This window comes from Actinia tenebrosa, unplaced genomic scaffold (genome assembly GCF_029948245.1).
Source record: "Actinia tenebrosa isolate PJP-AT-01 unplaced genomic scaffold, QUT_ActTen_1.0 PGA_scaffold8__29_contigs__length_14323225, whole genome shotgun sequence".
Classification (NCBI taxonomy): domain Eukaryota; kingdom Metazoa; phylum Cnidaria; class Anthozoa; order Actiniaria; family Actiniidae; genus Actinia; species Actinia tenebrosa.
Genome location: NW_028292585.1, coordinates 5,289,175 through 5,303,802, shown reverse-complemented (window position 1 = coordinate 5,303,802; position 14,628 = coordinate 5,289,175). Strand labels below are relative to the sequence as shown.

Below are 14,628 nucleotides of genomic sequence, written 5' to 3'. Positions count from 1 at the left end.
AAAGCTTTGGATATCTCCTTGTCGCGAGTTTTGGTAAACAAAATTTCAATGATTGAGCGCCAAATTCGTGCGCGACTTTCTTCATATTATTTATATCATGAAACGTGCAGCTATGTGCTATAATTATAGTCTAGTTTTGATGATAGCCCGACCTCGTGGACCTCGTTATTACAGATTCATATCTCTCGCTATGAGAGCATACAAACATCAACCACAGCACTATAGAACTGTAAAACCCGAGACAATAGTAAGCAGACCGAGCTCGCAATTAGCTGACTAGAAACTATACCAAAGTCCCATAGTGCTTTTCTTGACTTTGGTAGCTGAAAATAATCTATTAGCAATCATTTGCTAGAAAATGTTTTTCGGATCTGACCAATTTTTTTTGTCAAGAAACAGAAATTCAATTGTTTGCTAGTGGGCAAAAAGGTTAGGTTCGAACCCTGACAGAATTAAGGTAATTATAGAGATCAGCCAAATCATTTTGAACAAGTTTTTTTTTGCCATGATCAATGGCGGTAAAACACGTAAAAAGTAGAGCGTGATGAATTGGAAGAAAGCAGAATTTAAATCGCCATCGAAGAAGACGTCGTTTCTTTAACCGTCGGTCACTGTAGCAACCACAAAAATCATTGCTATGGTAACCGAATTGGGAAAAGCTATTCAGTTGTCATTGTCAAAGTATTTGCAAGACCGTCCAATATTTTATATTTATATACAATCTAAAAATATGAACGAATTGCAAACGTTGAATCAACGTGGACCGGCTTAGTGTTAAGGCGTTAATTCGTCATGCAAGAAGCGCATCTTTCCCTTGAAAAATGTAAAACTTGAACTTAAAGACTCAAAATTCCTCCATCCATCCATCCATCCATCCATCCATCCACCCACCCATCCATCCACCCATCCATCCATCCACCCACCCATCCATCCATCCACCCATCCATCCATCCATCCATCCATCCACCCATCCATCCATCCATCCACCCATCCATCCATCCACCCATCCATCCATCCATCCATCCATCCATCCACCCATCCATCCACCCATCCATCCACCCATCCATCCATCCACCCATCCATCCATCCATCCAACCATCCATCCATCCATCCATCCATCCATCCATCCATCCATTTCTTTAGTCCTAAAGTCCTAAGTACTCCGCCAATTTTCATGTTTCAAGTTCAAAAATTATTCAAAATATTATTTCAATACAGTCAGTAATATACAGTAAATGGAAACGACAAAACTCCTAGGTTAAACTTCGTAATGTTGATAGCATAAAATCCAATTTATTTTATAGATCTTGAACCTTTGACGATGGTAAGTTTCTAAAATTGAACTCAGTTGAATAATACGACAGATAATAGCGGTTTGTGTCTGGCCGAAACCACGAGGCGCAGGAAAAAGCATTTTTGGCCCTAAGCTCCGTCACTAGGATACCTAGTCATCTCTTTGAGGTTATCTTTGCAAACGTAGCTTTTTGTTCATTTTTTTTTTGTTAGCTTTCGTCTAATTATCTTTATTTTTCTGTTGGTTTTTCCTCCTTTTTTATGGCTTAATTGTTTGTCTGTTTGTTTCCTTGTTTTATTGCTTGATTGTTTGTTTTCTCGTTATTTTTGTTGTTGTTTATTTGTATCAGTTCTCTCTTGTTTGTTTGCGTATTTGTTTGTTTACTTGCCGTTTTCTTGTTTTCTTTCTTGTTTATTTTTGTTTGTTTGTTTATATGTTTCCTCGCTAATTAGTGGTTCACGTTTTTGCTTCGTTCGTATGTTTGTTTTCTGAGAAACCAAAGTCGAACAAAAACTGACACTCGTAATGCTTCATTTTTGTTACTTTGTGTTTTCTTGATTGGTTCAGACCGGAAATCATTTCTAACTGTCACGATGCTGCCATGCGTTACTTTACAGTTATCACGCAACTCCGTCAAAACCTGCTGTTTCGATTTTTATATGTAATCGATTTTCTCCACATTTCATGAAGTGATGAGTGATTGTGCTGAGCAAAACATAATTTGTCACAAATGCATTACTTTTCTTCTCAATTTCTTGTTTTTGTTTCGGGTAAATTTAGGCACAGGTAGCCCAAGCTTGGTTTCTGTGGTGTCCTGCTATAAGGAAATGTATGGAGATTCATCAAAAATTTCAATAAAATCATTGAAACGTTAAATAAGGCCTCGAAATTTTACCCGATCATTGAGAAATAGCACTTCTTTTGAACTGCGTGGTTATTTTTTGAATTTAGCCCGTTTTAAGATTTTTTCCACTACCAGTAAGAAATAAGAGAAGGTTGGAAACTCGAGTCCCAAAAGCGAACCATCACGGGTCTTTGAAACCTCGTACGTCTTCGAATTTCCTTTCCAGCGCCAAATTTTAGTCATGACCCTTCTCTCACATCCCTATAGAACCGAGAAAGTCGCATTAGAGACTAGTCTTTGCGTTTTTAAGCCATGAAATTTGCCTGTATTCACTTACTACCTCTCTTGTTCTGACCCGTACTTGGAGCTCACTGTACACCAGTTCAACGGATTTCTTTCGGCAACCGACCCGAGGTCACGCCGGAAGTCTTTGTATCGTAAATGCGGATTGGATTTGGATATAGTCTTTCTTCGAAATTATAAGTTAAATACTTTTGTATCTTAGGCCGTTGAAAAAAAACACTCACCATAATTTCGAAGAAAGACTATATCCAAATCCAATCCGCATTTACGATACGAAGACTTCCGGCGTGACCTCGGGTCGGTTGCCGAAAGAAATCCGTTGAACTGGTGTACAGTGAGCTCCAAGTACGGGTCAGAACAAGAGAGGTAGTAAGTGAATACAGGCAAATTTCATGGCTTAAAAACGCGAAGACTAGTCTCTAATGCGACTTTCTCGGTTCTATAGGGATGTTAGAGAAGGATTATGACTAAAATTTGGCGCTGGAAAGGAAATTCGAAGACGTACGAGGTTTCAAAGACCCGTGATGGTTCGCTTTTGGGACTCGAGTTTCCAACCTTCTCTTATTTCTTACTGGTGGGGAAAAAAATCTTAAAACGGGCTAAATTCAAAGAATAACCACGCAGAGCGAAAGAAGTGCTATTTCTCAATGATCGGGTAACATTTCGAGGCTTTATTTCACGTTCCAATGATTTTATTGAAATTTTTGATGAATCTCCATACATTTCCTTATAACAGGACACCACAGAAACCAAGCTTGGGCTACCTGTGATTTAGGTCTTAAAAGAGGTTTCGCACCATCACGTGCCGGCGCCATAATCCAGCTTGGACTGCCTGTGGTTAGGTGGCAAAACAATGAAGTCCCTTCCCGCTAGGGAATTCTTTCTCATGTAAAACGATTGTATTGTTCCTGGCATCTAACATGGCTGGCGTCACTTGATGGTGCAAAACCTATAAAATTAGCATTTTTTCCCCCGACTATAAACCTCCCTTCAGAGCCAAGGACAGTGACGTAACTTCCCCACAAGGCAAAAAACTCAAAATATTTTTCACGAATAAAAATATCAGCAAAATCCATGACGTCATATCATGCGACATTCCTTCGCACGTGATCTCTAACCTTGATTAAGATCTGTGTCATGCGCTTTTCCGGTAAGGTGACCGGAAGTTTCTAGACACGGTATTATGATTATCAACACAAGCATAATCTCATGTACAACGAAATCATCCTCAAAAAAACACTCACTTTCTACTTGTCGCGTCAAGGATTTGTTTTGAATGATTTTACGCAAGAAGTGCGGAGTTTTTGTTGATTTTTTCCTAATCAATTCATCTATTCATAAACAGCATTCAGAATTGTTGACATTATAGTTACCTCACCGGAACCCACCCAGACCATCCGGTAGAACGTGGCTGTTCCCCTTCAAGGCGAATTCTGGTTAGACGCCCACGTAATCTCTATATCCCAGACAATAATTTAGAATCTCTAAACTCAACTTCCTTATTTGTTATGCAGTTTTTTTCCTTCAATATAACCTTCCTAAATGAGCCATGTTTCCTCGTACACTCCCTCTGCGATGCTAAATTACCTTAGGCATCATCCAACCCCCCCCCCCCCCCTCCCTTCCAAGCACGTGATAGGTTTTAAAACTGTTAGTTTGAGCTTAAGCTTTTTATGATAAAATTATCTAAAATTCTAACATATATTTAGAAGTTGATTAAATGAAATGATTATTCGTTAAGCCACCATGCGTATATCGTATGGTAGCTTCATGAATAATTTATTTTTTGGAACTGAAGGATTGACATACACCACAGGCAGCCTGGTAGATGTTCCGGGGGCGAGAGAGCAGGTTGGAAGGTGATTCAACGGAAGAACTAACTGATTGTATGATGAATAGATGACACGCTTGTCACGCTCATTCTTCTACTCCTCAGCGGTTTGCGCAAGAACCTCTCATACTTGTGATCACAGCAATGATAAAGGGGCAGGTTTTACACCGTGAAAAGATGAACAAACTTACTGGCGTCTTGGACGCTAGTCCTTCGTCGGAGCAAAGGAGGGAAATTTACCCTTTTATCATTACTGTTTTATTAGAAACACCGACGCAGCTCAACTAGTTTTTAGCTAGTTTTGGCTTCTCAGACTTTTGATAAGTTAAGAGCGCTCTTCATCGAAATGACATCGATGCTATTCAAACCGGAAACAGACAAGGTAATGAGTCAACAACTTCCGGTAAGATAAGAATCAATCACAATATCAGAAGTGCATGCGCGAGAAAAGTTCGTGCCTCTCGGCTCTCTAACATCTGTCATGTCTTCTCTGGAACCAGTTTGTGCGTCCCTATTACCATGGCTAATTTCCGTCCCCTAAACCCCTCCCCCACCCCCACCAGCCTACCCTTGGTAGAGGATATAAATGGCTGTAAAAGAGCTATATTGTAATAATCACGTGCAAACTGCACGTCTGGGAAACTACTGGACCGGATTGCGCAGCTCTCGCTGGCAGACCGTGAAAATTAGACGTTATCAATCAAATCACTTGCGAAATGAAAATAAATGGAGAACTGGCAAGAGATTGGAATTTATTCGTATAGCTTTAGTTTAACTGCAATAAATCAAGGCACATCCCATGACCCCCCTGAACCAACAAGTACACGGTCACGGAACAGGTATTGCTGTAACGCTTTTTTCCTTCAAAATCTCACGAAATGCGAGACCATCTCTCTCCCTCTGAATCATTCTTCCTCGAAAAAATTGTTTGAAGAGTTACGAAAATTCAAGTAGCATGACCATTTTTGGTAAAAAAGCATGATATTTTTGGTAGAAAAAGTTGTAACAAAAATAACATTTTTAGTAAGGAGTGTAGATTGTCGAGGTAGTAACAACTTTACTACGAGCCAAAGCTCGGATCGTCCGCAACAATATAATATTTCAATAGTATCTATCAGTTTCGGCACCTCTGGGCATCCCTTGAGCACTTGAGATACGACATGTCCCCTCCCCTACATTTGAAGGGGGGAAATCCGTGGTAGATGTGACAAGGCACGTTCCCATTTTAAAATCAAAGCAGGGCCCAATTTGGGCGAGATTCTGAGAGGCAAGAACCTTAACCCACGAATGCTTTGTGAAATGCAACGAAACACCCAGATAAACAAATCAAAAACATTATTATTTGCTTGGGTGGCCGAGAACCTAAAGTATTCCGAGAACAACACACACGATGAAGAAAGTTGATCTCGACGAGAAGTTCGCTTTGCAAAGCTGGCTGGAGCAGGGAGTCGGGAGGACTGACTCAAACCTGCCTTTGCCAAAGAGAAAATTTTCCTGAGTCTAAAGACAAAATATTGCCATTTCCGTAAATAATACCTAGCAAAAAGTCCCGAATCATATAAATAAAGCAAGATTATACAATAATAGAGCCCCGGCTTTAGATCCTGAACCCCAACAATGAAACAATCTTATTTCCGCCGGTGCTTTTGGAAGGTTTTTGCCCTTTTCCCCAACTTTATATTTCGATTTATTTCCATTTGTCTACAGTAAGTAAGAGTTGAACCTTGAACAATGTAGCCCAATGTCGTTTACAAATAGTTGGAACGATTTTGCAAAGAGTACTGCAGTGCCCTTGCATTCCCGCAAACCCCTTTCGCGAGACAGATAAGATAAAGATTTCTTGAACGAATACATACTATTTTGAGTCCGACTGACAAGAGATGGTTACTTTAACGAAATATAATCTCTAAGTTTCATTTTGAGTGGAGCTTGAGCCATTTTCCTCTTGAACCGAGCAGTTTAGTTTGTGAGTCAAAGGTTAATAAAAACCTAGTAAGCTTACACCGAACATCCTTTTGGTCTAAAATTATCTATATTTAGACCGAGATAATTACTTCAAATTCAATGTTTATAATCTTAACACAACATGAATCAATAAAATTGGTCATTATCTCCTTTTACAACGACAGTTCACAAGAAAATTGTTTTTGTAAATGAGAAGCTCTTCAGTATTGGAAAGAACACAATTGTTTACAAAGCCAAAATAGTCAGAGCATTCAAGGAAACCAAATATTCCAAAGGTATAAGATAAACAGATGTATGCATGTAAAAAAAACATTTTTGGAAGATTTTTCTGATACACGTTCGACCACAACACTGCATTATCGTATCAAAATATCTAGCTCAGTAGTTCTCTTACTTATTTCAAAGAAGTAACTCCTAAGGTCTTTTTGTGTTAAATTTTTTGGGGGGGAAATTTTGTGCCTTCGAGAACGGCTTGTATTTCATTTTTAATCGGTCTTTTCTGGTGAATAAAAAGACCGGAAAAGGAGAAAAAACATCCCTTGGAGGCGTGACGATTTCGAAATTGCTAAAGCTTTCATCGAGAACCGGAAATGCTACGACAAGCAGTGCTGCGTCAGTCTATATTACAGCATTCTTACATTGTGTCCAAAAAACCTCCATGAAAAATCACTGATTTTCATTCAACAGGAAGTTTTGGTGCATGTACATGTCAAACCGCTTTGTTTCAGTCTCTTCATAAACGATTTCTTGGGGGGTTTATTCGTAAAGCAAATGAATGGAAATTGCGCAAATTTTCACCTTGGCATCTGTTTGTATTTTGCCGTTTCGCTTTCGAGACGAATTGACGGAGACAAACGGATAGTGTGGTTGACAAAGAGCCTGGCTTCAGCTCTCTGAACTCCGCACCAGCTTGCCCTTTTTGGGCACCTATCGTGTGGAATTACAAAATAACTCCCGGCTCACATAGACCTGGGAAATTTTCTTTAATATGAACGAGTTCAAACGGTGTTCTTTTAGATGTTTCGAATTCTAAAACAATGGTAAAGCAAATGAGACGGTCTAAAAATGCATATGGATGAGCCTGAAGCGAAAGAAATATCATAACACAGCGCACTTCAGGGGTTTGCATCCCCACCCAACGTCCATGACGTCATGATAAAAACAAACGCTCCATAAAAGCCCTTTATGTGAAAATATTTCACCAAATCTAACTTCTTCAAAAGAGCCAGTTTGTCTACAAATTTAGTGAACTCATAAATCGGAGAAGATAAGATTGCTTGCGTTTAAAATAACCCTGATTGACAGGATAATATTTGAGTAATTCGTTGCGAGACAATAGATTGTAAGGTAATCAAATCCCTAATGTTTACCGTACTCTGATCAAGTATTGGCGTTTCGTTATGTCAGTCGTCGCCCCCAAGGCTAAGGGAAAATTCGTTCTTATTGGTCAAATTTGGTTAGAATCTGTCATGCTTTTAAAATTCTGCCAACTAATGTCACCGCAATGGTAAAGTTGGGGGAAAATGAAACCTTAGTGCGGCAACCGCCGAGCCAGCGCGAGCACCTTCCAGCACCATCTTGCTGCCGAAATCTCGTTTAATTCTCTCGTAAGCCTTTCTTTCTACCTTCACAATAGAAAACATAAAAAAACAAGTTTAACTAAAGAACACAAGCTAATAGTTAAAACCGATTTGTTTCATGCTGCGCGAATTCAAAAACCTCGAGATTGAATAAACAGAGCAGACTTCAAATTAGAAAATGGGCATCTTTTAATTTAATAAATTTAGAAATTGCTCTACAGTTGTCGTATCATTATAAAATTATGCTTGAGAGCAAACGATTGTGTAGTGATTTGTAATCGAAAGAGTATAACTTATTTACATTTCCAACGAAAGGTTATTCTTCTAAATGGTATATAAATTAACTAAGTTACATTTTGCCTGCCTCAAGACCTTGTAAATAGAACATATATTAATAAGAAAATTATCTATCATAACAGTAACAAATATAGTAAGAATTTAAGGGGGCTTGAGTAAAGGGAATTTGTAACAAAATAGCCGTTATACTCAGAGTTAATTTTATAAGTTACAATAAATAATATATATAAATATATATAGAATAGAAAGAAACGAAAAGCCTCTAAATTGGCGTACCGTATCCATTGAAAGCCTTACACTGTACAATAGCAAATTACACAAATAGATATGAAAAAAGCATATAAAAGACTTAGCTCGGAAAAAAACTCATGTTTAACATAAGCTCTTCCACTTTGTTAATTTTTCCCGTTGCCTTCTCTTGATAAATAACTAATTTTATTTTTTTTCTATAAATGCGTAATATATATATATATATTCTCTACTACAAGACGATCATAAAAATAAGTTCAATATTATAATATTTCAACGTGCTTTATCACCTTAGCTGATTCACCAGACTTTGGGCTTGTTCTGTTTGGTTATCTCAGTATTATGCTTAGCCATATTGCTCTGTGTTTTTCCGAGTCAGAATGTTGCTGTTTCCTACTAGTTGTAGCCCAGCGTGTTGAAGACAGGCAGGCGACGACGGCCAAATGCATCGAACGCTTCAGGAGGAGTTGGCGGTAAATCATCTCTTTCTTCTTCCACTGTTTTCAAGGAAATCGAAGGAGTGAAACGTGGAGACCCTACAGCAGTGGTAGAAATCACTGGGGAATACTCTTGAGTTGGTGAGGGAAATTTGAAGACGTTGTTCACAGACGGAGAGCTAGACATTGGCATCGGCAGAGGACTGTCAATAGGGCTAGAAAGAGGGCTCTCATCGTTGTAAAAGGACAATGGAGAAGGCGATGGTGGTGTTAGGGATGTAGACAGTGGTGATAATGGATCAGTAAGTGGTGGAGATGGAGGTCCATTGAGTGGAGAAAGCGGTGGAGGCGAGCGAGGACTATTTGGAGGTGGGGCGCGCTTCTCTTCGGCGTTGTGTATAAAATGGCATCTCGGACCGTAAGGGCAAAACCCAATTGTATGAAATGTGCGACAAAGTTCGGTCTTGTATTTCGGGTGGCGAGATAACTGTCTAAGCTCATGCACACCGTGAGCAAACTGACATTTATCACCGTATTTGCAAGTACCACTTTCTTCAAATGGTCGGCACAACTCTGTTTTATAACGACTTGATCCTTGGCTGTTTCGTCTGGGATCGTCTTCAGACTGAATCGAAGTTGCGGTGCTCAAGCTCAGTGATCGTTCCCTTTGCTTATTACTTAAACTAGATAACGTTATAAGGTTGGTTGAAGTTTGTCGTGTCGTGGAATTGGTAGAATGTCTTCTCGGTGGTGCTACAACACGGCGATCATTCCTCGGTCTAAAATCGAAGGGGCTGCTTCCCAGATTTTTGTTGTTCTACAAAAGAGCAAGCAAATTAGCATGTTTATGTGATGTCTCTCAGGCTTAAGAAACTTTAAATGTAGTTATAATCACCTCAAACAAAAACCTGGTCTAAAACAGACGTTTTATGACCCATTGAAATCCACAAAACTATTGTTAGTTTCATTGAAATCGACTCACCTTGTAAACGACATCGTTAACATCGTAAAATGCTGATACGAGCGCAGTAGACATGGCCTCTTTCCGCGTCAAAAAACTCTAACTAGATACGATGTGACTCGAATGCCTTTTTGCTTCTGATTTGATCTGCTGAAATAACACACGGATAAAAATGTATTCTAGGAGGTGTGTGTCAATTTCCTGTCATAAATTGACATTGTTGTCATGGGGATTCATTATCATATCCCACGTGGTCAAATTAGAGGCTGGGCTTGCGAGTACAGTCGAGTCATGTTATAGCTTTCCTCCAACATCAACGATTCACAAAAATTTTAAATAAACCTGATGTGAATGCTCATGTTAGTTTTTTGCCAGTACTCGAGTATCTTTTCTAGCATTTTAACCCGGGAAAAACTGGAAATATGCATGTTTTGCCATCAAAACCCCCCTTCGATGACTCGAGCGCCCTGCTGCTTCACACGTAACAGCAGGATGCTTTATGTCATGAGCAAATACGGGTGTCAATCTAAATAAATCTTTGATTATTTGTCCTTTAATATGCAAGTAGGTGCTCTCTTGTCCTTTATGACTCGATTTAAAACGTTTCATGATCATTCCCGTACGAAAACGTTCATGATTTCATGCAAGATTGACGAACGATTCAAATATTCGATAGTGTGCAATAAATTAACGCTTCGCTTTGGAAATTTGATAACTTCACGATTTGGATGATAGGTTGACCTGTCAATTTGGACTCTGTTTTCTTAGGAAAGAACAACACAGTCCAGAAACACTGTCGCGTTCATTTTTATACTTCTTGATCTGCGTTCTCGTGCCATATTTTCAATACAAGCTCGAGAGTTGAACGGCCGAACACACAATCGTTTCAGGGCATGGTTCAGTGATAAAGTTAGAGACTTAAAATGACGGTGCTTAGGGACCTTAAAAGTGGAAATTTGACCCCATTGTGTTCCTTAAAATAGAGCTGGTCTGTCGGGATAAGATTCCTTTGTACTCATGTCACACTCGAAGAACGTGATTATGCTAATATGATTAATTAGTAGAAAGCCAATCAAATGCAACCAAACGAATCAAAACAATGCAAAAATAACACAGAAAAGATCAAGTTAAAATCCTTCTAAATGGCACATGTCACGAAAATGGAGGCCCATTTCTAAACCAAATGCTAAAGTTTAGTCCTTTGGTGTGATATTTTGAGGTGATTATGTCTTTAGTTTACGAAGCCGTTGTTGATATTGTATGCGTCATTCCTAGATATAGGACTTTACTTCAAGACGTCTCACTGATAACAATCATTCGCAGACTGATGCTTTTATTTTCCTTTTACACTCGGTGACCACGCTGTAATATTATACATCACCTCGACTTCATTTCAAGTAGTTTGCTATCGCTAATATAGTGAATGTTGATGCTTTGGTTGACGCTTTTAGATTTACAAAAGATTGCGTAAGAATACACAAAGTCATTGAAAACCTTCCGTTCAAAAGTTTGTTTTCATTTTGCATTTACGGTCGGTAGCTGCATATATGGATATGTTGCAAGCAAGCGCTTTGTTTACAAGTTTTTTTCCAATGCAGATTGTGTGTCGGCGTTTCCTTTTAAGTCCAAGGGGTTTTTCCCGCTCTTCTGACCTTTTCTGATATTCACAATTAATCTTCATTATTTTAGACTTTTGTGGTAGAATGCATCAATAGATTCTACCATATTGCAGACATAGATGAAGATGAATAGTCCAGAATAAAAATATAAACAAGTATCATTCACAAACAGATTTTTTGCCTTCAAATGAATTAATACCACAATACCATTAATGCCTCCAAGGTTTTTTATAATTTAGTAAAAGATCTAAGGTTGGATTAGCGAAGTTAAAACAATAATGAATCGATCGGAACAGACTGCACTCTGCGAGTATCGCATTTAGGAATCTAGTTTTTTAATTGACGGCTACAAAATTCGAGGCTCGATCATTCAACCGGTAAAGATATATTTTTTAATTGTGTTGTTTTTGTTATAGCAAGCGGCTCCCGGAAGGCATTCGTCTGGAAGTAGCTTAGGAATGAATGGATGAAAGTGAAATAAAGGAAGGAAAAAGGAAGAAAAATAATGGGATATTGAACAAATAGAAATGAACGAATGAACGAAAAACGAATGAAAATGACAATGAACGAATGAACGAATGAACGAATGAACGAATGAATGAATGAATGAATGAATGAATGAATGAATGAATGAATGAATGAATGAATGAATGAATGATTGATTGATTGAAAGACTGAATGAATGAAAAATATTGCTTTTAAAAGGATGGATGGATGAATGAATGAACAATAGTATCTTTGAGGCTTTCGCGTTCAGACATGATATTAAATGTAAGATATTACAGATAAAACGCGTAGAACAAACGAACAAATGAATGAATAAAATGAATGAGTAAATAAATAAATGAATGTAAAGAATGAATAATTAACTACAAATGAACGTCGCAAGATGAACAGCGTGTTGATTAGCCAGAACAGGATGTACAGTAATAATACGTGGTCTGATCCAACTAAAAACCACCTAACTATTTAATATCTTTGGCAAAACCTCAAAAACCTTTGCAATTCGATCTGCGGACACTGCGGGAAGATATCAAGAAATATGATATACAAGACGCTTATAGTGTATCTTTTGGTGGGAGGGGCACACAATATTGATCACCATCTGAAACACTTTTCTTTAACCTTGTCGAATTTGTCAGGGAAAACTAAAGAGAGTTACTGAGTTGAAAAATTATCACATAGGCCGATTCTGTAAAAACAATTTTTTTCGAAGTCGTACTTAATGATGTAAGAGAAGTATATTTGGAACTGATGCTGCAAAGGTATACATGACACAACGATGTCAGTGATGAAAGACATGTCTATCCACAACACGCTTGGGCGACCGCTTGGACCGCTTGCGAAATCGGAATTTTTGGATTATTTGGTAAGGGTGCCAAACACTTCAAACAAGCAGAGTAAGATGTCTAAAGCCCCGTTTACACTAGCGAATTTTGCGGCAATTTTTGCTGCGATTTTTTTGCGATATTGTCCATAATAAATAATGGTAAAGAATTTACTTGTAAAGTTTTTTTTCAGGATACCAAGATTTTCCTAGACGAATGTCTCTTTTGAAGGATGAGACAAAAGATTTCATATTTCCGAAAAGTGCCACAAAAACTGCAGCAAAAATCGCCAGTGTAAACGGGGCTTATGTATCTGACGTGCTTGGAATAGGGTTTATGGGTACTATGAGTGCGCTAGGATTTAATCTTACGATCTTTTCACGTGGTTGGGTCTTCTTCGAAGAATGGACATATTGTGAATTCATTTGAAATCATTTCCTGCCACGCAAAATTTATCCAACATATTAAATAACAAGACGATTGTACATCTACGTGACATAATTCAAATGCGTATGTGTGTTAGGGGAAACTCCTATTCTTAACGACTCGCAAGATATTTTGCCATTTACACTCTCTTGCTCAGTAATCCTCAAACGTTGTATCTGATAAGGCAAAAAGTAATATATAATATTCTAAAAAAGTAAAACAATACTCGTATTTTTTGAAAATACATTCGACTGACTAAAAGGGGGCGTATCCCCAGGAGGCGTGGTAGTATCTCCGCACTGCAATAATCTGAAAGAGCTTCGTCAAACCTGGTTAAAGACTGTCCCACTTTTTGACCATTCAGAGGTCTAGAGAGATTGGTATTATCACAACTGACTAAAGCGAAGCCTTTTGCGTCGGTGCTCTCTGAAGTAGGAAGAGAGATGAGCAAAAGTTAGCCAGGGGAGGGTGGGGAAGGGAGGGAAAGAGAAGATAAAAGAGAACAGGAGGAGGGGAGGGAGAAGAAAGGTAACGAAACAATTTTAGACCCATCAAAACATCGATTGGGATACCTGTGTCATAAACTTGCCAGTGTCGTGTAATACCTCATCACGAACCCAATCAAGGCGATAGTATCAATCAATCAATCAATCAACCTTTATTAACGTGTCAATGTATTTAGTCTCTAGAGACTAATGGGGGACAAAGAGTATTTTCCCGAATCAAAGTGTTTGGCACTCAACCCCTCTTATGTCGAAATCTCCTTGCCTTTAGGATGAGCAATATCTAAATCTAGAACCATTTCCGCTTACACGGGCCCTGCCTTTGCACGTTCCTTTCCAGCTTGAATTCTCTTTTATAACGATCCACAGCTTCCCCCACATCTCCCTTAAGTTGGCCACTCGTTTGTTACTTTGGCGGGCTACCTGTGGTGTATAGAGAATATTTTGACCAAGGGAGATTGAGAGCTAGTCTCCTCGTCTTCTTCCCAAGCCCTCTTCTTATTTAACATACAGGGATCATAAGAAATGAGATATCTGAGAATAACACCAATAACTGAAAAGTATCCCGAAAGTCTGATATATAAAGCATGTAATAGTACTAGTTCGAACTGGTTCATGCTAAGCTGGCACCAAGCAAAACTTACTTTACTTCTGTTGGTTCAAAGTACCCAGAACGCGCAACGTGTGGGGACCAGTCGTAGAGCCCATTTCCAAGATGTCGTGACCAAGTGAATCACTAGCGAGGCTACGTGCAAAAATACGCTTGGCGTCTTATTTTTCACAGACGGCTGAACAATATACCATTCAGTTTATAAACAAAATGTCACTAACAAAACTTTTCAAGAACATTTTTATATTTACGATACGATAAACTTTATTAAGAGGGTGACATAATAACGTGAGCTATCTAACTTACAGCCCTCGAACTGCGATGATGAGCATGATGCACTTGGACATCTCGGAAATGAGCTATTGCATTCTTGAAATGACA

At 38.7% G+C, this 14,628-nt stretch overlaps 1 protein-coding gene and 1 long non-coding RNA gene across 2 annotated transcripts; both read right to left on the bottom strand.

Annotated features, from left to right (window-relative positions):
* Positions 1-7,988: 7,988 nt before the first annotated feature.
* Positions 7,989-9,937, bottom strand: LOC116308167 (uncharacterized). Its single transcript, XM_031718551.2, has 2 exons — positions 9,783-9,937; positions 7,989-9,617 (listed from the first exon to the last, which is right to left on the bottom strand). The coding sequence occupies exons 1-2, from the start codon at positions 9,834-9,836 to the stop codon at positions 8,760-8,762; spliced, it is 912 nt and encodes a 303-aa protein (XP_031574411.1). The 5' UTR covers positions 9,837-9,937; the 3' UTR covers positions 7,989-8,759.
* A 3,836-nt stretch (positions 9,938-13,773) lies between these two features.
* On the bottom strand, positions 13,774-14,440 carry LOC116308165 (uncharacterized). The gene is made up of 2 exons (XR_004198481.2): positions 14,282-14,440; positions 13,774-14,134 (listed from the first exon to the last, which is right to left on the bottom strand). It is a non-coding gene; the product is annotated as an uncharacterized LOC116308165 (long non-coding RNA).
* Positions 14,441-14,628: the final 188 nt, after the last annotated feature.